At 49.7% G+C, this 23,938-nt stretch overlaps 1 protein-coding gene across 1 annotated transcript in view; it reads right to left on the bottom strand.

Annotated features, from left to right (window-relative positions):
* Nucleotides 1-3,230: 3,230 nt before the first annotated feature.
* LOC144124365 (semaphorin-2A-like) overlaps nt 3,231-23,938 on the bottom strand; it is a 31,927-nt gene continuing 11,219 nt past the window's right edge. Inside the window, exons 5-14 of the mRNA XM_077656995.1 lie at nt 13,952-14,068; nt 13,358-13,481; nt 12,391-12,549; nt 11,758-11,879; nt 10,095-10,233; nt 8,796-8,859; nt 7,025-7,374; nt 5,008-5,135; nt 4,209-4,354; nt 3,231-3,326 (exon numbers count right to left, since the gene is read on the bottom strand). Of these exons, the coding sequence (XP_077513121.1) occupies nt 3,296-3,326; nt 4,209-4,354; nt 5,008-5,135; nt 7,025-7,374; nt 8,796-8,859; nt 10,095-10,233; nt 11,758-11,879; nt 12,391-12,549; nt 13,358-13,481; nt 13,952-14,068 (1,380 nt within the window). The 3' untranslated portion in view covers nt 3,231-3,295. The remainder of the gene's footprint in view (nt 3,327-4,208; nt 4,355-5,007; nt 5,136-7,024; nt 7,375-8,795; nt 8,860-10,094; nt 10,234-11,757; nt 11,880-12,390; nt 12,550-13,357; nt 13,482-13,951; nt 14,069-23,938) is intronic.

Here is a 23,938-nt window from a genome sequence, read left to right as displayed (position 1 = left end):
CGAGGACGCGTGCGAGAGGGTCCCGATTACACTTTTTACAGTGGGCGGCCACAACGACAGCACGAGCGTTTAGCCGATTGAAAGTTCCTTAATGAGCAACATTCCTCATCTAGGCAGCTGCTGTCGGATTCATTTTGGAACTGCTGTAAATATGTAAAACTGTACAGCCTTCTCAGCCCCTCCTTCTCACGCTAGTCCGTCTCAGGTAGCCTCATTCCTGGCCTGACTCCGATCACGTACACACCACCTCCACTACGGCGGCCCTTTTAGCCCGTGTGTCGCTTCAGAATAAGCCCCACATTCCACGTTTTATAATTTTTTTCTGAATGAGTAATCTAAGGAATCAACGTTGTGTCGAATGAAATATGTGCAAAAGAATCCTTATAAACATGGAGCGTGATGTGAATGGTGATCGAAGGAAACGGAAACATGACGACGCCAGTAACATCTATTTATTCTGAAAGCCATCAGGCTGCCGCGGTAGGAGTGCACAGAAGCTGTCTCTTTGATAAACCGTTCCCTAACCGAGGGAGATTTTTTTCTTAATTGACGTGGACATAAAAGGAGATGGTGGTGCCTGGTAGAGATGGTGGTGATTTCTGTAACGCATGCGCCGAGGAAGTTTTTGTGCTACACTGGGCTGCAACTTTAAACTATGCAATACGCGTAGAGCAATCATTCGGACATTAGAAATCTTTTCTTTACCTAAAAAATCTTAATTTTAAAAATTAGTGGTCAGCTTCCGTGAAACACCTGGTATTGGCATAAGAAACATCTCGGGGTAGTTGAACCAGTGAAGATTTTAATAACTATCGCAATTTGCCGTTTGTGTGCATCAGTAACATGTTAATTGTATGGTGAGAAAGTTTTCGAAAGCAGCAGCTACTATACCAATAAAAATTAAACAATGGATGGTTTGTCTGCACGAAATAGCTTATCAATCGTTCCTATTATAACTATACCTTTCATTCTTTCTACAAAATGCCTGGTAAAGATTCTCCAACAAATTTATCCCCTCTGGAGGAGACACGCTGACCTGTCAAGCTTTTGAAAACTTTACTCAGGTGAGTGAGGTTTATGAACTTTTTTTGCTTACTTCCATGTCAAATCTTTCCTCTTTTTTATCATCGAAATTGATCGCTAACACGTAAATAACCTGTATTAAAGAAGATGATTTATTACAGGCGCTAATGCCGACGGTGTAGCATGTGGATGGAGTCCTACATAGAAGCCCATTATGCCTGTCGCTCATTAGCTACACAGTTTTCGAACACGTCTCGGGTAACTCCCACATGCCTACCAGCAAAGCGAGGCGCTAAAACTACAAGGCCCTTTCCGCACGCTCCGCCATAATGAGTTGCCGCCTACTTCTCTGCAGAGACGTGCCTTTCGAGTGCGGTCAGGCAAATAGCCCGAGCCTCGCTTTCAACAGCCTCTCTGCAAACTTTTTTCTTACGATCGTTGCATCTAATGGGTAAGCCCGGGCAACCTCCTCCTCCCAACCGTGTGTTCTCAAAAGAAAACATTTGACAGAAGTCTGTCTGCTTGGGAAATTTACTTTAGCAGAAGGTTGACTGACTCCAACCAGGTTAATTTTTGAAAAACACGACGTTTCAGGACCGGCTCGGTCCCTGGGGACACTTCCCTCTTCTTACATCCATGGTTTGCGGCCACTGACTTGGAAGTCTTCATCACGAGGGCTTAAAAAGCCAAGCTGCGCCTCGCTCGTAGTCACACCATGAAGAGGGGCCGAGCCGGTCCCGAAACGTCGTGTTTTTCAAAAATGAACCTGGTTGGAGTCAGTCAACCTACTGCTAAACCTAGTGTTCGTGTTGAATTTTTAACCACACATCTTTTCCTCTGCCCCTGCTTTCCTACTCTCATTAAGGGCACTCGGAGACTGCGGCATCCCAGCAATCTTCTCATCTGTGACCTAAGAGAATGATATTTGCCTGAGTACTAAGGCACCACCTCCGTACAATTATGGGCGAGAAATTCACACTCCTTTCGAGGAAGACAAGAATGAGATATCAATAAAATCTTGATGAAATAGAAGACGGGATGCCGGTAGTGTCGAAATGAATTCATGCAGTTTTCAGTGCAGGTGGAGAATGGAAATAGAGTGCATCACACTAGTATTGTATCTCTACTGAAAGGTGATTGAAAACGCGTCGGGCAAACGACGCGAAACCAAGTCTTTGCATACTGCATGAGACACGGTTTGGTCTATGTGGTATATTACTTAAAACTAGCGATTTGGAGACACTGGATTATCTAGCTAAGATCATTGCAATTTCTTTTAGATTCGCTGAACTGTTAGCATGCATTGGTTATTTTACGGATGCCTGCTTGTGTATTTTCGTTCACGAAGCTGATTCGAAGAAATGAGTAAGAGGTATTTATTATGAAAACGCTCGATAACACACACTGCGCGGACACCTGAACTGGGCAGTAAAAGAAAAGATAAAGGAAAAAAGGAAGGAAGTGCCGGAACATGCCACCCGCGCTCTAGGGCTGTGTGGGTGGGTGGGTCACATTTAGCCACACGCTTGCATACTGTAGGTTATCTGCGGGTACAGAGCTCAGTGGTGTAGGTATGACCATGAGGCTGCACGGTTAGGTTTTATCTTTAAGGCTGGTGTAACAAACCGTTTGTTCCGGTTCCTGCACAGATATGAGGTGAATACTTACCCAAACTTGCATTCACGTTAATCAATAGCACTTGCCCCGCGCCTTTTAGAGAATGTGAGTTCATAAAAATCGCACCTTCTGTGTTGTACGCCTGCTTTGTACGCCTGTACGCCATCCGTTTCCTACGCTACACTGCTTGTTGCTTGTCGCCTAGATTTTTTTTTTTTTTTGCTAATGCATGAGGGTTCACTATGCTGCTCAGATTCCAGATCTCTAGGGTTCGCTATTCAATTCTTAAACAATCAGAAAAGAAGGGCTTTTACGGGAATAGCGTAAACAAGTGAGTCAGCAATTTCTGCTTTCGCTGTTTTCCTAGGTTGCTGGCTCCTGGCGCGTCGGTCACCTTCTCCGTCGCTCCGAAGAACTGAATTTGTTTCCAGCATGCGGGGGTGAGAACACGGGCAGAACATTGTACGCAACTCGTGTTTCATTTTTCGGAAAGTGCAAGTATATAAAGAAATTCTATCGCCGCTCATATATACGGAAACGACAGTATAGGAAGGTCATTTTGCTACGCTGTGCTTCGTAATTGGCTTCTGTGTAGAAAATTCTTCCTCGAATTACAGCTGGATGTCGTCGCCAAATGCGCTGCAGTCGCCGGTCTTCAGCACGTTCGCCTGGTCGTAGCACTCGCTCTGCATAAAATGGAAGACAGGCGTAATGCTACCACGTTGCTCACATGAAGGAATAATGGGGCGGTATATGCAAGATTACTGGTAGAGTTGGCCCGGGTAGGATAGCATACTAAAGCGTATTTATACTACCTTCACAAACATACTATGACAACTTGCTCCGGTTAAAAGGATGTACAGACGTCTCGTAATGAAAATTTTGATAAATTTTATTCACACGGTTCATTTAATGAATTTATAAGCAAACGTTTTCAACACCTAGGTACTACCAAAATGCTTTTTTGTCCTTCAATCACGCCATTACAAAAATGTGTATTAAAAAAATAAAAAGAAATCGCCGCGGTAACACTTTTTCGACAGTAGCTGCATAATTTAAACGTGATTTTTTTTTCTAGCAGCAAGTATTTCCAGATTTTTTAAAGTGAACTCTGAATAACTCTTCTTGTGAGGCCTAGATAGAGTTAGTAGATAGCCTTCTTGGCGCGCCCGCCAGTACAAAAAACGAAACTGATGATTATCCCAATTCTTGAAGCCAGTCGTAGCTTTGTGGGTGTTGAGGACGAGGATCCCGGTCTATCTCTACCAGCGGCCGTAAGACTAATCGCTTCAGGTCGGAAAGGAGTAAAATGGAACACAAAGTTTCGTCGGGTACGCCATTACCGTCATAGGAACTCTTTCCTCAGTAGAAAAATACACCGATTAAAATTCAGACAAAGCAATGCTCTCTGTGTTCGGGGCTAGAGGAATAGAAAAAAGATAAGGTGAGCTTTAATACGTGCAACACAGGCGTAACGGGTACAGTAACGACAAAAGACAAATGCGGCGGGTACTAAATAAAGGCCGGCTTGAATACGTGAGACCAATTCGCACAGAAGAGTGACGCACCCGGCGGCGTGAGGAAGACATTGCGTGCCGTCCCAGCCGCAGAAGGGGTCCATCACACAGGTGGCACAATGCTGGTGGTGCACTGCGCAGTCGTCCATGCGGTATTGGCGGACGTCGGTGTCCGAAAACACGTACAAACTCCGGTGCTGCGAACGGGCACGATTGCGCAGGGTGCGGTTTTGTAGCGATAGCTACATTACGGTAGCATTTCGAGCCTTCAGCGTGGCGGCGCCGAGACGCTGTCACGTGGTTGATCACGTGGTGCGGAGCGGCTGCGCACCACGTGGCTGGTCACGTGAACAACCACGTGACGAACCACGTGACCAGCCACGGCGCCGCGCTGCCACAGGTGCGAAACCGAGCTGCCACAGCTGTGCGCATGCGCCGTGTCAAGTTGTACGAAGATGAAGAATTAACGCCCAGCGAAAGGGATCGACGAAAGACTGACTTTGCAATTCAACTGAGCGAGTTCCACTCGGCCAGCTGCAGCTATCGCGTCACTCCAGGTTTAACTAGAGCTAGACCACCGCCAATTTTTTTCTGCACTATCACTTTAGTGCTGCAATCATTATCATTGACAATGGCATCAGTATCATGAGCCAGGTCACGTCTAGTGCAAGAAGCGGATTCTTCCAATTATGACTCTTCCAATTATCCCTGACACTTTCCCGCGGCAGCCGCGGAAACTACCGCAGCAAATTTTCTCACCACATCTATTCACGTGGCTTTTGGCTGCCGGTCGTCCAAAAATCAATCGTGTTGAAAAATAGGCATTATAACAGCTGGCACCGATACATACCTGCACGGAAGCCAGCAACTTCCAAATCCTGTCCGTGGTGACGTTGAAGGCGTCAACCAGATGGGCCCGAGTAGGTGCCGTGTTCCCGGTGACGACTTCTTGCGCCAGCTTCACCACGAGGCCCGTCGCTGCGGACCAGACATGCTCGTCAAAGAAAGGTTTACAGCTGTCCTGACTCAGTTTTATACCTTGCTGGAACTAAAACGCAGTAAAGGCTCACGTTTTGGAGGAGCTATAGACTGGTTTATCTGGAATCTGTTTTATATTCAACAGCACATGTGAACACAGACAATGGCGGACATTTTCTCGCTCAACGGAGCAGTTGTGAAGTTTTCCCCTGAGTCCGTGTCAGTTTTTGCGCGCTGTTCTGAATTAAGTTGTGCTAAAACCTGTGCTAATGTTTGAAGGAAAAATTAAAGTTCAGGCCCTATGATTGTAGCAAGCGAAAACGCTCTCCAAACACAAGCTTCTTGCAGAGTTCTTGAAACGTTCGGGCCCTAAATTGCAGCATTTCAGAAGTGCGGATAACACAGTCGCATTAGGTACGCCTCTTTGAAGATATTCATGATATTCAATGTTTTCTTTTTCCCATTCCTGTTCGAGTAGATATATAGGCTGCAAGAATATCCATGGCGGGATCGGAAGAGGCCGATTTTCATATCATGGCTAGAGGAGGCAGATAATCGAAAGCTACAAGAGTTGCCACATAGAAACAAACGTATGCCTCAGAATTAATCTGTATGATACTTGGGAGCATGAGAACCACATTCAAATGTGAAGGGCCATGTTATTCTTCCGATATTTCTCTTGTTTTATGATCTGATGAAAAATGTCTTTTGAGCGCTTTCCCATTGGGAATGGGTCTTTGTTCTCGTTAGTTTGATACATTTTCCTATTTAGTGGTTTGAGTAATTACACCCGTTAGAGCAGGAAAAATGAACTAATTTGAAATCTTAAATTGCACTGCTTGAAAGTGCTACATAATTTACTGAGTTTCGTCATAGAATAATTAGTGAAATACTGTAAAATAGCTAACATTATCCTTATTTTAGAACCGCCAAAAAGCATGTAACGTGCGGAATACAACCTATTCTTGTTACGTTGCTAGTGCTTTAAAGGAAATAAAATTTCATTACGTCAGAATTTTGAGCCCATCCGTTAGCAAGAATTTGGGAGAGCTTCTAGTACCGCTAAGCGTTGCTGCCTGTGGCCCATCAATGAGAGAAATTGCGTTCTTGTTTTGTAAACGGGCTGTTGTTCTATAGGATTGAGATTCTAGGTGACCAGCCATACATATCAAAGAGAGCGAAGTCTACAAAGGGCATCCATAGAACTGATGAAAATTTAGAGCCTTTTTTTTTATAACAGAACTTCGACTTTTGAAGAATCTACTGCACCACTCGATTTTTCCAGTGGCTTAAATGAAATATAACAGGGACTGGTCGTTCCATTGTTCAATGCCGTTTTGCCGAAAACAAACATGAAGGTTGCTCGAAATTGACATTTTAACAACACCTTTACATAGTCTCATGCTATAAGACTAGAAGCCAATGCGTCCACATGCATGCACACGTCGCGCCATAGCCAGATGGTCGAACGCTACACTGTGCGAATAAAAAAAATGAGACGGAAGCTTCGCTACCATCGTGTATTTTATTTTTCAGAGCAAAAGTACAGCCGCAGTTTCTTGTCATGCACCTCCTGGCGGCTGAACAAGTGAACTAAGCGGATATCCCAAATTTCTCAGTAACGCTGCAATTTTTACCATCCATAATGTGTTGAACAAGGTGAAAATTCTTTCATGAGTCACTATAGATTCTAATTTGCACAGGCTAGCAGGCTCACTCTGTCGGGCGGTGGTCTAACAATCGCGAGGTCAAAGACCAGGTCAACTTGCAGTTCCTGGCATATTACGCTTCACGCCTTACGCTCCGTAGAACGACGTTTACAGCTATCGCTGTTGGGTTCTCAAAACACGTTCTGATGCAACACAAAGCAGTTCGTGTGCAACGCTCACCAGTGGCCACGTAGCAGACGACCCAGGAGCCCCAGGCTTCGCTCAGAAGGAAAGCTGCGGTGGAGCGGAAGGCCGCGCCCTGAAGCGTGAAGAAGGTCCGGTCGTGGCGCAGCCGGGGAGGCTCGGCGAGCAGCGGGTGCGAGAACAAGAAATCGGTGTCGGCGCGGCTCAGCGTGCGAGAGTCCGGCACGCAGGTCGAACCGATGCCCGGGTACGTGGTGGAGTTGGCCCTCACGGCAGTGCTGATGGAGTCTCTGCTGGAGGCCAGCCTAATGAAGGTGGTGCCGTTGAAGGCCCGCTCGATGTCTTCCCGCCGAAAGGCACACACGGCCGAGTCGGGGTAGCCGTTGCTGCGGTGGGTAAGACGGAAGAGTGGCGCCTATGTAACGCGGAGACGGTGGAAAGTGGAGGTAAAGTAATGTGAAGCAGTGGCTGGGACAAGCAGGGATGGAAAGGGAAAAAGCTGGGAAGCTTTACGGCTTCGAAGGGTCAGGAATTTGAAGCGACGACAAAATGCCCACGCAGCGCACTGTACTTTCAGTGCATTCAGAGCAGTGAATTGTAGTGCAGGGTAGTACAGTGTGATTTGCCATCATATAAATTGGAATAGCTGCTCCGCAAGTGCTCACGTGCATGGCTATGGTTGAAGCTGTTGTCTTGAATACTTGGCATTACCAGGCCAACTGACACCACACCCTGAGCGAAATCATGCAGCGTCTCCTTAAGCACAGCCACCAAGGGAATGCAGTCATTGGGTCGTCAGCCACATCCCGATAGAAAAAAAAACAGTGCTCGGCACGATCATCAGAGTAGCCACTAGCATGTTTTACAGCGAGAGATGTTAAAGGCCCGTTGCAAGCGTTTGGCGTCGTAGTGTATGTCAGCGTAACCGGAGGGTGATGACCACTTAGGAGGAGGAGAAGGGGGAAAGCTTTGAGACCTTAAACCCCATAAAACCAAACTACTCGTAAAAAAAATATTAGCGCAAGTGACTGACGACCCCAGGAGAGGAATCACACCACGCGGTGCTGCGATTCGCGAGCATGCCGATAGCCAATATGCCGGGCCGCTCCCATGTTTGACAGCAAGGGCGGGTCGGCACACAGAGCGACTGTTGTCGAGCTCACCGTTTCCGAAAGTGTCGCGGTGGCACACTGCCGGCTCTGTCGTTAGAAGGCCATGCGTGACATTGCTCATGACCCTTCTATTTGCGCCGCCGTCGTGAGCAGCGATACCTTTGGTTTTATTGTTCTTTTATTTCTATTTCATCGTAAACGAGGCTTTCGTCAAAAAAAAAGGAAAAGTATTTCTTCGCCGGCGCTGATAGTCGGCTGAACTAATCTCAAGTCGTATTCGAATCAGCGATCTGGTTAATTTTTTTTTTTGCTCCGCGAAACCGAAGAGTGTGTTTGAATTGGCGATTTGGGTTCAGATTCTGACTTCTGATCCAACTGCGACTGAGATCTTGCTTTTTCGCTGACACGTGGAGAGAGGCTCCGGATCGCCGACTGGAATGCGCCATCAGACTGAAGCGCGGAACGGTAGCGCCGTGCGTTGCAGTTCTGCCGCTACGGTGATCGGTCGCTTGTGCTAACAATTGCTCCTTGCCACTGTACGCAGGCCGCTCCTCTGGTCCCCTCTGTGGCATGGGCAAAAATGGTGCTCCAGCGCTAGGCGCCAGTGATGGCAAGAAATCATTCAACCTTATTCGTTCGTAGGCGCAGACTGCATCCGTTCTCGAGTAAGGAATTATGTTTGCTATTCGGCTTACGTGACGGTCACAAAAGTGCCGAAAAGCACACCGTTTTCCAGTTCGGGCACCCAGGATGAACCATCTGTGATTTTGAGAGAGAAAGAGAGAGAGAGGAAACAAAAATGAGCTCATGTTAGCGGAAGCAATCATTTGCTTCTCCCTTCATAAGCTCCCTTCATAATACTGATATGGGCAACAACCAATGCCTTGTAGGAAGACCCTGATTGCAACTTTTTGATCTTGAAACTGATGCAGCAGGCAGAAAACATAGTCGTGAAGAAACTATTGCTATCAGTGCTATGCTAAATCATGTCCATCCCAAAGAGAAAGCAAAACGCTTCCAATGGTGCACGCTCCGCTTATGTGAAGGCCTAGGTTATGCAGCGTCAGGTACTAAACAAACCGCTATAGCACGCCATTTTTCTCGCATCTAAACACGTTGTCGCCACCCCAGAAGCATATTCCAAAGCTGTAATGTGTCAACTTTTACGCATTTATTCACTTTAAACGCTCCAAGGGCACCGCAGGACACTATACTTGGCAGGGGATTTTGAAAAATGCAAAGCTTTACACAGTGCTAAGTACAAGAGCAAGCAAATATAAATTTAAAAATTAAAATATATACACAATAAACACAAGGTACATACGCAGAAAAAAACTGCGTTACAGCCTAGTGCGAGTTTCGAAAAATGACAAATGCGGGTCGGAATCCCTACGGATGGGTCATGTTGACTAAAGTTAAGCAGCGTGGTTTTTGGGCTTGTTGGTGCAGAGTCGATGAACAAACTGTAGCCCAGCAGAAGACACAGATACAAAACGGAGACACGAATGAAAGTACAAAGAAGGAATATGGCATTTTTTAGTGCGTGTGACATTCTAGACATGCTCCTGTTGACGCATATGCTCTGCTCCGGTGTCTCCCTTCGTTCTGGCTTCAAGGTCACCCGCGGCAAGCCAACAATGGGGGCCAAAACTTTTTCATGCTTAATAGAGCCCGAGGTTGGAGTTCAAAAGGAAGTAACCGCCACCCATATGAACAGCACTTTTTTTGCCACGAAGTCGACTGAGAGCGCGGAAAAAGTGAATAACGATGACCAATTACGAGATATCGCAGCACATTTCACGAGAACTTCCGTCTGCATATTCTGTCTAATTCCCGCACTTGATTCCATCACAATGTATAGGGCAACCTCGACGTGACTAAGACAGTCTCGGGTTCGAGCTCCAGGAGAGATCGATTTTTTTCATATGCGAATATTTGCGAATACTTTGCAACGGAATTGCGCCTGCGTGTTGTGTTACGTTCTCTATACTCACGTATCTCATCAAAGGTGAAATTGGCCTTCGCCGTGTCTCCAGGAGATCGAGAGAAATCGGTGCAACGGAGGCGGACCTTCATGTACGAGGTCCACTGTTGCCGTCTGACCCTCTCCCCCGGGTCGCCACCTAAGTCGTTCTGTTTCCGCGAGAAAATAAACAATTCCCTGAGAGGTTAGTCGCCAAAGCTACACACGGTCTGTGGGGCACGTTGCTATAGACGGCAGCTGAATAATATCGACGGCACGGAGTTTTGGTAAAGTATAATGAAATTTGATCTAAAATTTGTCCGCATCATTTTCGTACCAGCTCAGCCATCAAAAAAAAAGTTATCTAAAACATTCAAATTATAACCAAACAAAAATACAACTGTGTAATTTACGTCGTGTTTCATTCGCTTGCAAGAGCAGCTACGCCTCATGACACAAGAGATAAACAGTAACGTGGTGTGGAGTAGAGGTTTGGGGGCAAGTGCACAGCTGTTTTCTACTGCCTTTGCATGCAAATTTTATAGGCTATTCTACATTTTTTGAAGTTCTGTTCTGCTGTTATCTATACACCCTTATCAGCGGCAGTGCATTCATGAGGCGACGGAAATAACAGAACATGATATATTACAGCAAAACCTATTGCGCGCACCCACCGCGAGTGGCATATAATAAAATGCTGCAATTATCACCAATGTCAAGGAAAAATTAGCAGTGGCTTAGCTCGGCTATGCCAGGATATACGTAGCGTGAGCTACGCTGAGCCGCTGAGCATCAATTGCCACTGAGCAGCAATTTCGCTCTGTTTCTCCATGGCTATACCACATTTGCACACGCCCCGCTATATGTATACCTCCACTGATACCTCTGCGCATGCGCACGAAATGAGAGGCGCTATCAAGCGGCTCCGGCGCAGCGTCAGACTTGGCTACTGCGCAACGGAGGCGCGCAGCTGGGCATGCGCCGGCGCCAGTGAGTCTGCCGCGGCTATGACGTCACTCCTCTGGAATGCGCAGACCGGCGAGGCGCGCGCGGCGGCTACGGCGCGCCAGCTGTGCGCCGTGTGACGTCACTGCTCCTCGCGCATGCGCAGCACGGCTCTCCAGGAGCCATGCGCAACTGCTCCACCTCGGCCACTGCAGCTCACGCTACAATATTACCACAACTGTGATGTCAATCCCAGTGCAGGACAGACGCTTCTTACAATATGTTCAACCTGCGTCTGTCACATCGGCCTTATCTATCGGAAGAAAACAGTGCTCATTGTGGGCTAATTATTCATCACCGTCACTAGTATGAGCTGATGCTTATTGTAAGACAAGTGCGTTTGCATGGATCTCCACTTGCTCTAATCCTTTTCACTGTGTTTCCAGTTCATCTTTTTGGTAAAGGAGCACATTTCCCATTGCTCTTCACACAATGAGCCTATCGATAGCGTTGCATATTTACTGCATAGCGTCACAGGTCTTATGAGTTGTTTTCCGGGATTAAGCAGCACGCAAGAATTGGTTTCAATTCCAGAGGCACTTTTTCATGAATATATACGGCAAAACCATGTATAGAGTCCATTGCTTTCGGCACAAAAGGCACCTGCTCATAATCTCAAAGCCACCGAGTCTGCTAAGAGTCTGCCGTATATTGCTGTAAGAAGACGCCCCAGGTGAGGCAGAACGCACCTTGCACACACGTGCCATGGCAGAGGCGACCCGGCCGCCACACGCCCTTCGCTCTACTTGGTCCTCGCGGAAGATGAAGTAGGCGTGGGCGCCCATTGACAGGGCGCCAACAGTGCGCGGCTCTGTGGAGAGGGAGTGCAGCGTTTCGCAGCGAGGCTTAAATGGACCACTTGCGCGATACACAGCATTGTTGAGAAAAGCGCAGAACAGGGAAAGACAAGCGGGCGAAGTGATCAAGCAGGAGCACTGCGAACGCGGGTACGCACAGCGCTACAAATGAAGGCGGAGCACTACAAGTGAAGGCGGAGCACTTCACTTCGTGCCTCTCTAGTCTCAGAAATCTGCTTTTCTGTCTGCAATAAAACGTACTGCTCTTGTTAAACCTGGAGTGACGCGATAGCTACAGCAGGCCGAGTGGAGCTTGCTAAGTTGAATTGCAAAGTCAGTCTTTCGCCGCTCCGTTTCTCTGGACGTTCCTTCATCTTTTTGGAGTTCAAAAACTGCGCACGAAAAAAACTTCAGGAGCAGCCCTTAATTGTAATTTGCAATAAAATTTATCCCGCAGCTCCGCGGAAGTACGCAAAGGAAGAACGCAAGGGCGGAAAAAGGGAAGCAATGGCATGCACCACGCACCGTTGAGCACGGCGGTGTTTGTGGTGTCGGTCAGCAGGTAGTTGTGGAGGGCTGTGTTCGTGCCAGGCTGTGGAATGGCAGCGCGATAGATGGCATGCCCCCCGCGTTTCAGAGGCCACAGGCTCACCACGCATGAACTGTTCTTTTCAGGTGCGTCATCTGAGTGTGAGATTGCGTGTACAGAAACACATCAACGACGAGCAGTATTTGACACACGCATGCGTGAGAGAGTACATGAGCACACAAAGCCGGCCACTTCCCGTTCTGGTGTCATACAGTACTACTCATCGTTAACACAACCTTGCTCACTGCTCCACTCTCAAAAAAAGAGAGAAGGATAAATACGCTTCGATTCGTGAAAGCTGGTTATAGGTCGGCGCACGGTAGATGCTGCGGAACATTTGGTGCAGCGGAAGTTGATGTGTGACGATGGTTAGGACGTTGGAACAAAACTATTGCAGTAATGGGTAGTCCTTCAGTAAGAAACAGAAAGGGTAGCATTGAAATCACTACTTTTGAGGTGCACTAAGAGGATTTATGCTGTGGTATTCCGGCGCCATTATCGGCTGATTCAGTCACGTGGTCCAGTATATTAGTATTTGCGTCAAGTAGGTTTACTGGTTAATGAGGTGATGGTCTGCGTCCAATAAATTTAGCGCATTTAAGTGTACTGAAATTTATTAGGCAGTTAAACACCAAGCAATGCCAGCACATAGTCGCCATGAGGGTAACAGGAACCTGCGAATGGTAGCGTAAAAAATGAAATAGCTCAACATGTCTCTTTCTTATTCCATCGATGACGTCAGCATTGGCATCATCGCTAGTGTCACAAGATAGCAGCATGCACACGGGAGACCACTTGTCCCCTTTATTCCTCATCCGCCGACACATTCCCAGAAAGCTATCTTCTTCGCTACCTCTTGCGATGTCGTGCCGCACCTGGAAGATCTATGGACAAGGAACCCACCCAGCCACAGTGAAGTGGCGTCCTGAGAGACGAAGTAAGAGCAGCGGCCCTCCGCTCTGCCGGTCATATTGCTCTCCATGATGGGCACCTGCTCGGCCACGGGTATTAGGGACAGGTCCATTGCCTGCGAACGACATATGACACTGCGTCAGCCGCGCGGTGGAATTTCGAAAAGCAACGAGTCTCATCCACTGCTCACTATAGGCCTTCATGCAATGCTCTGCTTTTGGTGCTTCTCTCATGCACAGTGCCTTGCTAGTCTTGGGAGATTTGGCCGCTGAGAAACAGTTTATAAGACGTTTCGGTTGTACGTACATTGCCCTTGCCTAGCCGGCAAACTCAGAGTGATGTAGAAATAGCAGCAAAGGAAACCTGAATGCGAAACAATGCGATTTTGCCATCGAGTCGCAGGAAATCATGAAATCACGCCCGGGAAAAATAAAGTGAAAACTTGTAAGCCGACATAGCCCCGATATAAGAAACGTTTCTTCGTCGTTCATAGCGCCTCCAGGCAGACCCAGTAATAAACACTTATACCATTTGGTTTGTCACGTTTAGCAGTCTGCTCCAGTACTCGTATGCAGAGGCACTCACCCGCACTTGCCAGTCGGTCGGGTCCCTGGAGTTCGTTCCACAGACGTAAAGTGTGCTGCCGTTTCCTATGGGCTGGATCACACGGATGTGGTTTCTACATTCCACTTGCGGCCCGAGCTGCGCGTGGAACATTTAACAAATCAGCCAAGGGTGCCCACAAGCATTTCACCATATTTCACCTGAACACGCGTAGTATACGCGTAGTATATCTGTCATGTAGTGCTGTCTTCACCTGCTTGCCGTGACGTAAAAATATTATACGCTTTTCTAGTCCAGAATGTCTTATTGTTCGCTAATCTGGGGAACAACCACGCAGGGCAATTTTCATAAACTACAGAAACGAGTCCTGCGCATATTTGAAAACTACCACGGGCAACCCCAATATTTACCGACAGATACATTATTTAGAAAGTATTTCGTGATAAAGGCTAACCAATTATACTGTTATAGGCTCTTGCAACTGTGGGATACACTGGTATCCCCTCCTCGTCCCCCGCGCCAGCGCAACACCCTCTCAATGCTAAGGCCTCTCCACCGGCCGCGTGACGTCACGCCAAGGGACCGTGCAGGCCCCGCGCTCCGCGATTTCAGCGCGCCGCGCCCGTCTGCACTATTCGGGTACTGCCGTACGTAGCTGCCTTATAAGTGATTCCTTCATTTTCATTTTTGTCGTTGCTGCAGAAAAGAAATTCGCTAGTTTGTGCGCGCCTTAGGCTATCATTTTATCTGCTTTATATATTTTTTTTATTGCAGAACACCTTATTGTCAAGAAAGTTCGAGCTGCTAATACAGTTTTTTATAATAAACAATTTAGCATACGGCCGCCAATTTCGCATTATTGGTCATTATAATAAAAAATTGATTAGTTAATTTCAATTAATCATCTAATTATTAGGTTCTATCACGTACATGATGTCTGCCGTGCGGTAAAATCCATCCGCACAGACCGCACATGCGTATATCTAGTTGTTAAAGTAGAAGTTCGTGAACATTGAAAAAAAAAACACCGTCTACTGCGCATTGTGTTAGTTTTATTCTGTATTGTGTTTTGCTTAAAGCTTTCACACACAGCAATAATGACACTCACAATAATGTTGCGCTGTTGAGTATTTGTACAGCTAATCTGACCCTTACAATAAAAAACGACGAGACACCAGCAATGAAGTGTGCGCAAAGCATTTTTATTGCTTGGGAATAAAACTTACTTCTTCTTAAGCGTTGCTGCTTTCCGGGCTGCGGCCTTCTGCTGCGCATTGTCTTGTATGGCATCATTTCTTAGTTTGCAAAAGTTGTTTAGAACAACGTTGGTTGCAACGCGTACTACCAAGCGCAGGAGAGTTTGTGCAGTGTGGCCATTTTCACATGTCTCAATGTCGTGTTCGTCCAGGAGGGAAATCGTCTGTGAAATCACGACACCACGTTGATTTCTACAGGAGAGAAAATCTTCCGCGGTTGCTCCAAAAGACAACTTCTCTGCAACTAGTTTAGTCATCAGTACCATGTGAACTGTGCATGGCTGGGGAAACTTCAGCCCTCCTCTCGACAGGTTAGCTATCATGGCAGTATTTTCCGCTTCGATCTCTCGATTTTCAATCACCAATGTGCTGAAGCAAGCAGAACATGAAAGCTTCTTTAAAGCAGCATGAGCAGCGTATCCTGCAATGTAGACAATAGCATCCATGTCAGAGTGGGCGTGTGTAATATCGTCGTCGCTGACAGCCACAGAAAAGTTGCATGGGACAAGATCCTCACTTACGTCTTCAAACTCTGTTTCCTCGCGTGGAAATGTCAAAAGTTTTGGAAGACGAAGCTTCTTCTCACATTCGTAGAGCTGACGCACGGAAATGTGGTACTGTGATCCTGCCAGCTGGCGGTAACGGCCGAACCGGTCTTCTAGCGCATCCGTCTGAAATTTGCCCAGCAGTACGTACTTGAAGTGAAGTTCTTCTAAGCAGTAGCGCGAGAGTTCTACCAGAGAATAGCATGTCAGTCGCAAAGCACTGTGAGTCTCTTTCGTCAGCGAGCCACTGGTGATGTTTATTCTTGCCCAAGCGTCCAACCAGTCCACAACGCCGCTCAGGAAAGCTAACTGTGTGTCATCAACAGACCTTACAGGGTCTTGCATGCTGTCCCTTAGCCTCTGGCCTTTGCAAGGGGTCTTAACATTGACTATTTGCCACCATGTGAGGATAACGTCAATGAAAAGAGCAGTCGACTCAGCTTGAGGAATCTTGAACGCGGAACCATGTGTCCTGAGGGCATTTGAAACAAACTGATTAATGACGTCGAGAGCGAGCTTTACATTTTGCCGCTCCATTGAGGTTGGATTCACGGCTTTTGCGTTCAGTCTGTAAGCAGCCTTCACAAGCGACGTCTTCTCTGAAGAATAAAGCTGCCGCACAGCTGCGAAAGAAGCAGCTTTCATACGAGGAGGCCCTTCGGGCATTGCTCCACTCAAGTCCATTTCAGGGAAATAGAGGCATGTTCCAGGGTTTTTCTGGTTAATCCAATTGTTCCTAATGCACTTCAAGAGATGCACAGGATCGACCACGTAGAAAAGAGGGCGAGCGTTATCGGCTGGATGGGGATAGACAATGCTCACCTGAGGACTTGTAGCAAATAACGACATCATCTTGCGGTTCAGAGCATTGTTGTCCGTTATCACAGCGATAATTTTGAGCCCCATTTTCTCAACATTAATGATTATGTTCTTAGCATGCTCGTGCAAAATTTCTGCGCTCAGTTTGCTCACAGGTAATATGTGAATGACGTCCTTGTTTGCAGAAAGGAGTGATTGTACCATGAACACATGGGCTGTTGTTGCTGGTTCCGTTGAATGAACCGACGATCCTACTATTGTGCCCCCTTTGTAGTCGAAGTATGGTTTTATGTGGATCTCATCGATCATCAGGGTCACTGTCTTCTCGTGGTCTTTCATTGATTTGACTCGTTCTCGGATGTAGGAGAGACAGTGCGGTTGATTTTGCTCCACAAGAGGGTCAGCTTTGTAATTTGAGCAAACACGGCGCAGTGTGGAAGGATGGGGCAGAATGATTCTTGATGCAGCTCTTGTGAAGTGATATGCGTGAGGAGAAATTGAATTCAAAATACTGGCGAATACCAGCAGCTCTGCGCTATACACATGCTGTTTCGCGAGGAGAAGCTCTATCTGCTCAACCAGAAATTTCAGCAAAGAAGACTGTTCTTTCGTCGTATCACTGTCCTCAATGAGGTCTGCAAGCAGTGAACCGACAAACTGCAATACTTTAGTATGTTTCGACTCTTTCGTCACCTCAGGTATATTATGCAAGCCTATCTCGAGTTCTTCTAGCAGCAAGGACAGGCTGGAGGTGTCGCATACTTGAGCTGGCAGAATCCTGCCTGAAGGAAGCGACAGAAGCTTCACTCCATTCAAGAAAACAGAAAGTGACAGATCAGGGAGAACTACCAAGGCGCATTTCACATTAGGTGAAGGATCATTCTCGATGAGAAGGAACCTAACGCACTGCTCATCGACAGAAACGGTCCAGAATTTCGTGTTGCAGATTCCAGGCAACTTAGATTTGAACTCCTCGTAAGATGAAACTTTGTTTCTTTTCTGTTCAAGCTCATTAGACTGAAGTGACTTCCTCATAGCCTCCTGCAAAGCAGCGTTTTCCCTTCTTGCTTTTTTCGTCTCTGGCGATTCACTCCGTCCAGGCGTTGAGGACAAGTATTTTGGGCAGTTTGGAAAAACAGAAGGCGCAGCATCAATCTTCAACTGTAGCCTGTCACGCTTCACCTCTATTATTTTCCCTGTCAGTTCATCTTGGTGTGACAACGTCGTAATGAAGTCGCCTGCGTGGAAGTGCAGTTCACACACCTGCACGAGAAAATGAAGCAAGGCCATTCGCCATGACTCTCCATTGCCTAAAACACTAAGTAAAAAGAGTCTGAATAGTGAACAGCTTTTACATATTTACACAGCTTTTACACAAGCCTTATGCACATCCACAGAACTAAATGCTTCCTGGACAATTCATACATAAGTGTAAGAAGTGATATCATTGCCTACAAAGACAGCATGCCTTTCCGGGAGCGACAGCTCACAACTAAGATAATTACCAGCGCCTATTAAGCAATATTTCAGAGTCTTACCCTCGAATGCTCTGTAGGTGTGAAATCCTTCCGTGGAATGGCTCGCAACCAGGCTTTTCTTCGTACTTCGTCTCTTGGGAAGCAATAAACACGTACTTTGGGACCATTCTGGTAGTTCCCGCGGCACCCGGGAACACAGCACCGGCCCATGTTTCACGAAGTTGCACTCGCTACACGGCAGGCAATCAGTTTCCCATTCGTGCGCTAGCACAGGTACGCACGCCACACAAGAAACGGCCACACGAAACAGACACAGCCGTGCGAGGAGCGAACGGAAATGCACCCAACGCCAGGCTGAAAGACTCAAGCAGCAGCTAGACGCTCACTGCAAGACTGCGTTCGTGTCTGTGCTTGCCCGGGCAAGCGCGAGCACATCGAGGGAGACAACCGAGCGGAGCGGAGCCGCGCTTGGTGAGCAGCCTGACCGGACACTTGGCGTGACGTAGCGCGTGTGGAAAGGAGGGCCTGGAGAGGCCTGAAGAAAGTATTTAGAGGGTGTTGGCCAGCGGCGACCGTGACCTATACACGGGCGCGCTGGCCACCAGGAATGTGGAGAGAAGGCACCCCCGCGACTCTGCTCATTTCCGCCCCAGCACTGACGTGACGTCACGGCAGCGCGTCGCCTTCTGCGGAGAGGGTAGCACGCCTAAGCCAGACGGTAACGATTTGCTGCGAGGGAGGCAATGACCGAGGGGATAAAAGGCGTGATCGCGCGGCGGGAAAGCCTCTCTCGCCGCCGGACCTGACCTAACTACCCCACGGAACCCTTCCGCTGCCCGCCGGCCCCCGAACACCAACGCCGGTCGACGTCAACGACTTGGTGAGCTACTGAACATCTATTTTACGGATAGAACATTCTTCCGCAGTGTGCCTTACCTCGCGTTAGGATAATAAACTATTTCCTAGCGTGCCCTGCCGTTGCCTATTTCGTCCGGACCTGCCGTGGCTGCGACCCTGCGCCACGGGTTGGGGAAACGTGTTGCGTGCTTAAGTAACGCCTGCGTGTAGCTTGCACGGAAGCTCGCCTTCCCGGCCGGCTGGACGCAGAGTGACCCCATATCTTGGCGCCCGAACGTGGGGCGAACTAGGCAATCGAGCAGTGACCTTTGTTGGAGCGAACGACTACCGTCGCCCTAACAAAGGATGGCAGCCGACAGGAGTGACTTGCAGTCTTTGTTTATGCTGTCAGAGCCAGCGGCACATAACCAGGGCTCCCTACTTGACGCGCCGTTGGAAGGGTTTGAATTTGTGAATCTTGGGCGTTCCACGCGGAATAGCCGAGTAACATCCCCTGACGCGTCGGTAGGACTTAGGCCTGGCATGGGGGGCTCCACATCGGGCGCCTCGCCGCTCCGCGGCGCGAACAATGAGGCGGCTAGGCCACATCATTCGACGCCATCAGCGGCTGCGCCCAACTCCGGGGGTGTTAGTCCGCAATCATCCGAGGTGCTCTTGCAGAACGCAATGCAGGTTATGCAGAGTCTAGCGGGTATTTTGCAAAACAATTTGCAAGCCCCGGCCCAGTCACCACGTGTTAGGATAGACTTGCCTACCTACACGGGGTACCACGACATTGCGGGAGCAAATGAGTACCTCGACCGTCTGCTGCATTATCAGCAAGTGACAGGAATCGCAGACGCCGAAATGCTCGCGCGTGTTGTGCCTGTTTCTTTGACGGAGCAAGCGGCCCGCTGGTACCGACTAGCCGGCAACCGAGCGAGGACAATGGAGGAGTTTTGCGCAAGCTTCCGCGACGAATTCCTTCCCGCAAACTATGAGTGGCGTTTGAGGAGAGAGCTGGAGCTCCGAACCCAGCACCCCGACGAGTCTCTGTTAGAGTACGTCCGAGCGATGGACGAACTTTATCGCCTCGCTGACCCTCGCGCCACGAACACGGAGAAAGTTGAGCGTGTCACGAGACAAGCGCACCCGACTTTCACGGCTTACCTGAGAGGAGTCAGGTTCAGAGATTTGGATGAGCTGGCAGCTGAGGCGAAGCGCATTCAGGGAGACATCCTCTCTGCGCGAGCGTATCGGCCGCCCCCACCCGCATCGCTGTCACTTGAGCCGCGCTGCGCGTGGAATGGCAGCTCAGCCCGCAGCCCCTCCAGAGCTGAAGCGTCAGCACGATTTGCTGACGAGCGTGTCCCAAGGGGTTGGGAGTTGTCCGACCGCGCTTTGGACCCATTCAGCTACGCGTTGCGAACAGCACACGCTGCCGCAGAGCGGAATGAACCGAGGCGAGATCGCGAGGCCGACACGCGGCCCCCACCATCCGCGCCGCGAGTTCGAGATGACCGACCGGAACGGGGCGACCAGCGCCTAGCCCGTCGGGGCCCGGGCAACCGTTGCTACCGGTGCGACCAGCCGGGACACTTCGCCCGCGAGTGTGGCCGCCCTCCCGCCCGTGACCAAACACGGTCGGGAAACGGCCAAAGCCGCCGGTGATCGACCTTCGATTCCGCGCGGCGTGCACAGAAAACCCCGGTTTGCTAGCGCCTTTGGCATGTCGCGTAGGAAATTCTGTTGACCTGTCAGCGCCGTTCATTGAGCTAACAATAGCTCGAAAGAAATTCACCGCGTTACTAGATACAGGAGCAAGCGCTTCTTTGTTCGGTGACGAGGTGTTAAACCATCTCCGCGAGAACAAAATCCGGCTGAGAGAGTGCGATACCACTTTTCGCCTCGCGAGCGGCACAGCGCAATCAAGCGGTGCAGCTAGGATAGTGGTTCGCTGGGAAAGACGCGTGCGGCGACAACGCCTCGTTCATCTTCCCTGTTTATCCGTTCCTGTAATTCTTGGACGAGACTTCCTAGCCAAGACAGGTATTGTGATAGACATCAGCAGCGGAGGCTACAGGGAGCGCACGTCAGGCGCCTTGAAGCCTTTCGCGAAAGCGCCCGCGGCGTCGCACACCATTCAGACTCCGAACGCGGCGCGAGCGGGGGGAGACCGTGACAAATCCACCGCGCCAGCCCGAGATCCCGGAGGCGAGCGGACCATCGCCGCTGAGGGAGAGGGCAGAGAGAAGGTTGCCGCGGTAGAAAGTTGCTCTGCCGCGCAGGGAAGGTCAGCGCACCCCTTGTTGTCGGAAGTGAACAGCGTGACGGAGAGGGAGAAGGCACGTTTGTCATCGCTCCTCTACGAGTACAACGCGACATTCACTGACCGCCCGGGCCTCACTACCCTAGTCAGGCACCGAATAGACACGGGTGACGCACTGCCTTGGAAGTGCAATCCTAGACCAATTAGCTTGGCCAAGAGAAAAGCACTGGACAGCGCCTTAGACGAACTTATCGACACTGGCGTTGTTGAGAGGTCTAACAGCCCTTGGGGCTTCCCGGTAGTCTTGGTTCCAAAGAAAGACGATACATATCGACTTTGCGTGGACTACCGCAAGCTGAATGAGGTTACGAGGAAAGACGCCTACCCTCTACCCACCATTTCTTCCCTAGTGTCCAACCTAGGTGGGGCGAAGTACTTCACAACGCTCGATGCTAGCCGCGGATACTTTCAGGTTGAAATGAATGAGCGGGACAAGGAGAAAACTGCTTTCACTTGTCACAGAGGCCTTTTCCAGTTCAAGAGAATGTCTTTTGGTTTGGTAGGAGCACCCGCTACTTATCAGGGCCTAATGGACCGTGTTCTGGGAGATGCGAAGTGGCAACATGCGCTCGCGTACCTAGACGACATCGTGGTGTACTCGAAAACGTTCGAGGAACACCTGTGCCACTTGAGGGACGTCCTAGAGAGGCTGAGGTCCGCGGGAATCACTTTGAACCCGAAGAAGGCACAGATCGCCGCGACCCGAATAACACTGTTGGGGTTCACGATCGACAGAGGCCGCATTCTGCCGTGCGACGATAAGCTTGAGGCTTTGCTTAAGTTTCCGTCGCCCACAGATATAGCCGGACTCAGGCGCTTCCTGGGAATGGCGAACTTTTATCGCCAGTTCATCCCAGAGTGCGCAGCGCTGCAGGCGCCTTTGACAAAGCTTTTGAAGAAAGGCGAGCGCTGGAGTTGGGGTCACGAGCAAGAGGACGCACTGCGCAACCTCACCAAAGTGCTCGCTGACACGGCTGAGTTGCAGCTACCCGACCTAAACAGGGAGTTTGTGATTCAAACCGACGCAAGCGACCTGGGCTTAGGAGCAGTGTTGCTTCAGGAGCATGAAGGCGTTCTCCGTCCGGTAGCTTTCGCGAGCCGTTCGTTGACGCCGGCAGAGAGAAACTACTCGGTGACAGAGAAGGAATGTCTCGCGATAGTTTTCGCTCTGCGTAAGTTCGACTACTACGTCGATGGGGTGACATTTGTGATCGAGACGGATCACATGGCGCTCACCTGGCTGAGACGACTCAGCGAGCCGAGCGGCCGCCTAGCGCGTTGGTCCCTGTTGCTGCAGCGTTACGACTTCACCGTGTGCTACCGCAAAGGGAAAAACAACGCTGTGGCTGACGCACTCTCGCGAGCGCCTGTCCAGTGCGAGGAAGGTCACGCGACCGACCGCCCGACAGCCGGGGAGAGCGAGGGACTGACCCGAGCCGTAGCCCATGTAAGGAACGCGGACCAACCGTTGATCCAGGGCGAGAGCGTGAACCACGTGGACTACGCGAGTTCCGTGGGGGTCGTGTTCAGCAGAAAGGAGCTGCTCGAAGCTCAGCAGAAGGATCCGTTTTGTCGAAAGGTGTTCGACGGGCTCCGGGAGCCGGGCGGCAGGGCCGCCGCGCACAAGGAGACAGCTGGTTTTGCTGTCGGTGCGGAGCGCTGGGAAACAGCTGGTAGTGCTGTGAGCGCGATGGATTCGTATCTGCTGGATTCCGACGGCGTCCTGCTGAGGTATATCCCCTCCGAGAACGACACAAACGAGGCGTTCAAGGTGGTGATACCGCGAGTATTGAGAGCAGCACTGTTACGCTACTTTCACGACTCGTGCATCGCTGGGCATGCAAGCGGCCCCAAGACTTACACTAAGTTGTGTCGCTTTGCTACCTGGCTTGGCATGAAAAGGGACGTAATACGCTACGCCCGCTCGTGCCACGTGTGCCAAAGTGTGAAGCCCCGAGGCGGACGACCACCCGGCCTCATGCACCCGATTAACAGCCAGACTCCCTGGCAAATCGCGGCGTGCGACATCATGGGACCGTATCCTATGACACCGAGTAGGAACAAGTTCTTGCTGGTGGTCACGGATCACTTCAGCAAGTGGGTTGAACTTTTCCCCCTTAGAAAGCTGACGGCACGAGTGATCATGGAGAAGCTGATGGACGTATTCACCAGGTTCGGTTTCCCAGAGCAGCTGATAACGGACAACGCGTCCTACTTCACTGCGAAGGTGTTCGTTGATTCGTGCGCTGCACTCGGCATTAAGCACAAGAAAACGACCACCTATCATGCTCAGTCGAACCCCACGGAACGAGTCAATCGCAACGTTAAGCACTTGCTTGTCGCGTACTCTGAGAGGCACAAAGATTGGGACTCCTATCTGCCGGAGATCGCGTTTGCTTTGCGTTCGACCGTTAACCGCTCGACTGGGTATGCGCCGTGTTCTCTCAATCTGGGTAGAGAGCTGCTAAATCCGATGGACCGGATTCTATCGGACAGCAGGAAGACGGCAGTCGCTTCGTCAGCACGAGCTGAGTACGCGACGCAGCTGCGCGCTAAGATGACGGAGGCCTTACGCAAGGCTCGCCGCAACCTGAGCACCGCTAGGGCGCAGCAGAAAGCACAGTACGACCGCTCGCACCGGGATGTTCACTACGAAGTGGGCGATCTGGTGCTTCGACGCCAGCACGTTCTCAGCGACGCTAGCAAACAGTTTGCGGCCTCGTTGGCGCCGAAATGGATCGGGC

This window comes from Amblyomma americanum, chromosome 3 (assembly GCF_052857255.1).
Source record: "Amblyomma americanum isolate KBUSLIRL-KWMA chromosome 3, ASM5285725v1, whole genome shotgun sequence".
Classification (NCBI taxonomy): Eukaryota; Metazoa; Arthropoda; class Arachnida; order Ixodida; family Ixodidae; genus Amblyomma; species Amblyomma americanum.
The sequence above is the reverse complement of the archived record's forward strand: the minus strand, read 5'-3'. Positions and strand labels throughout refer to the sequence as shown.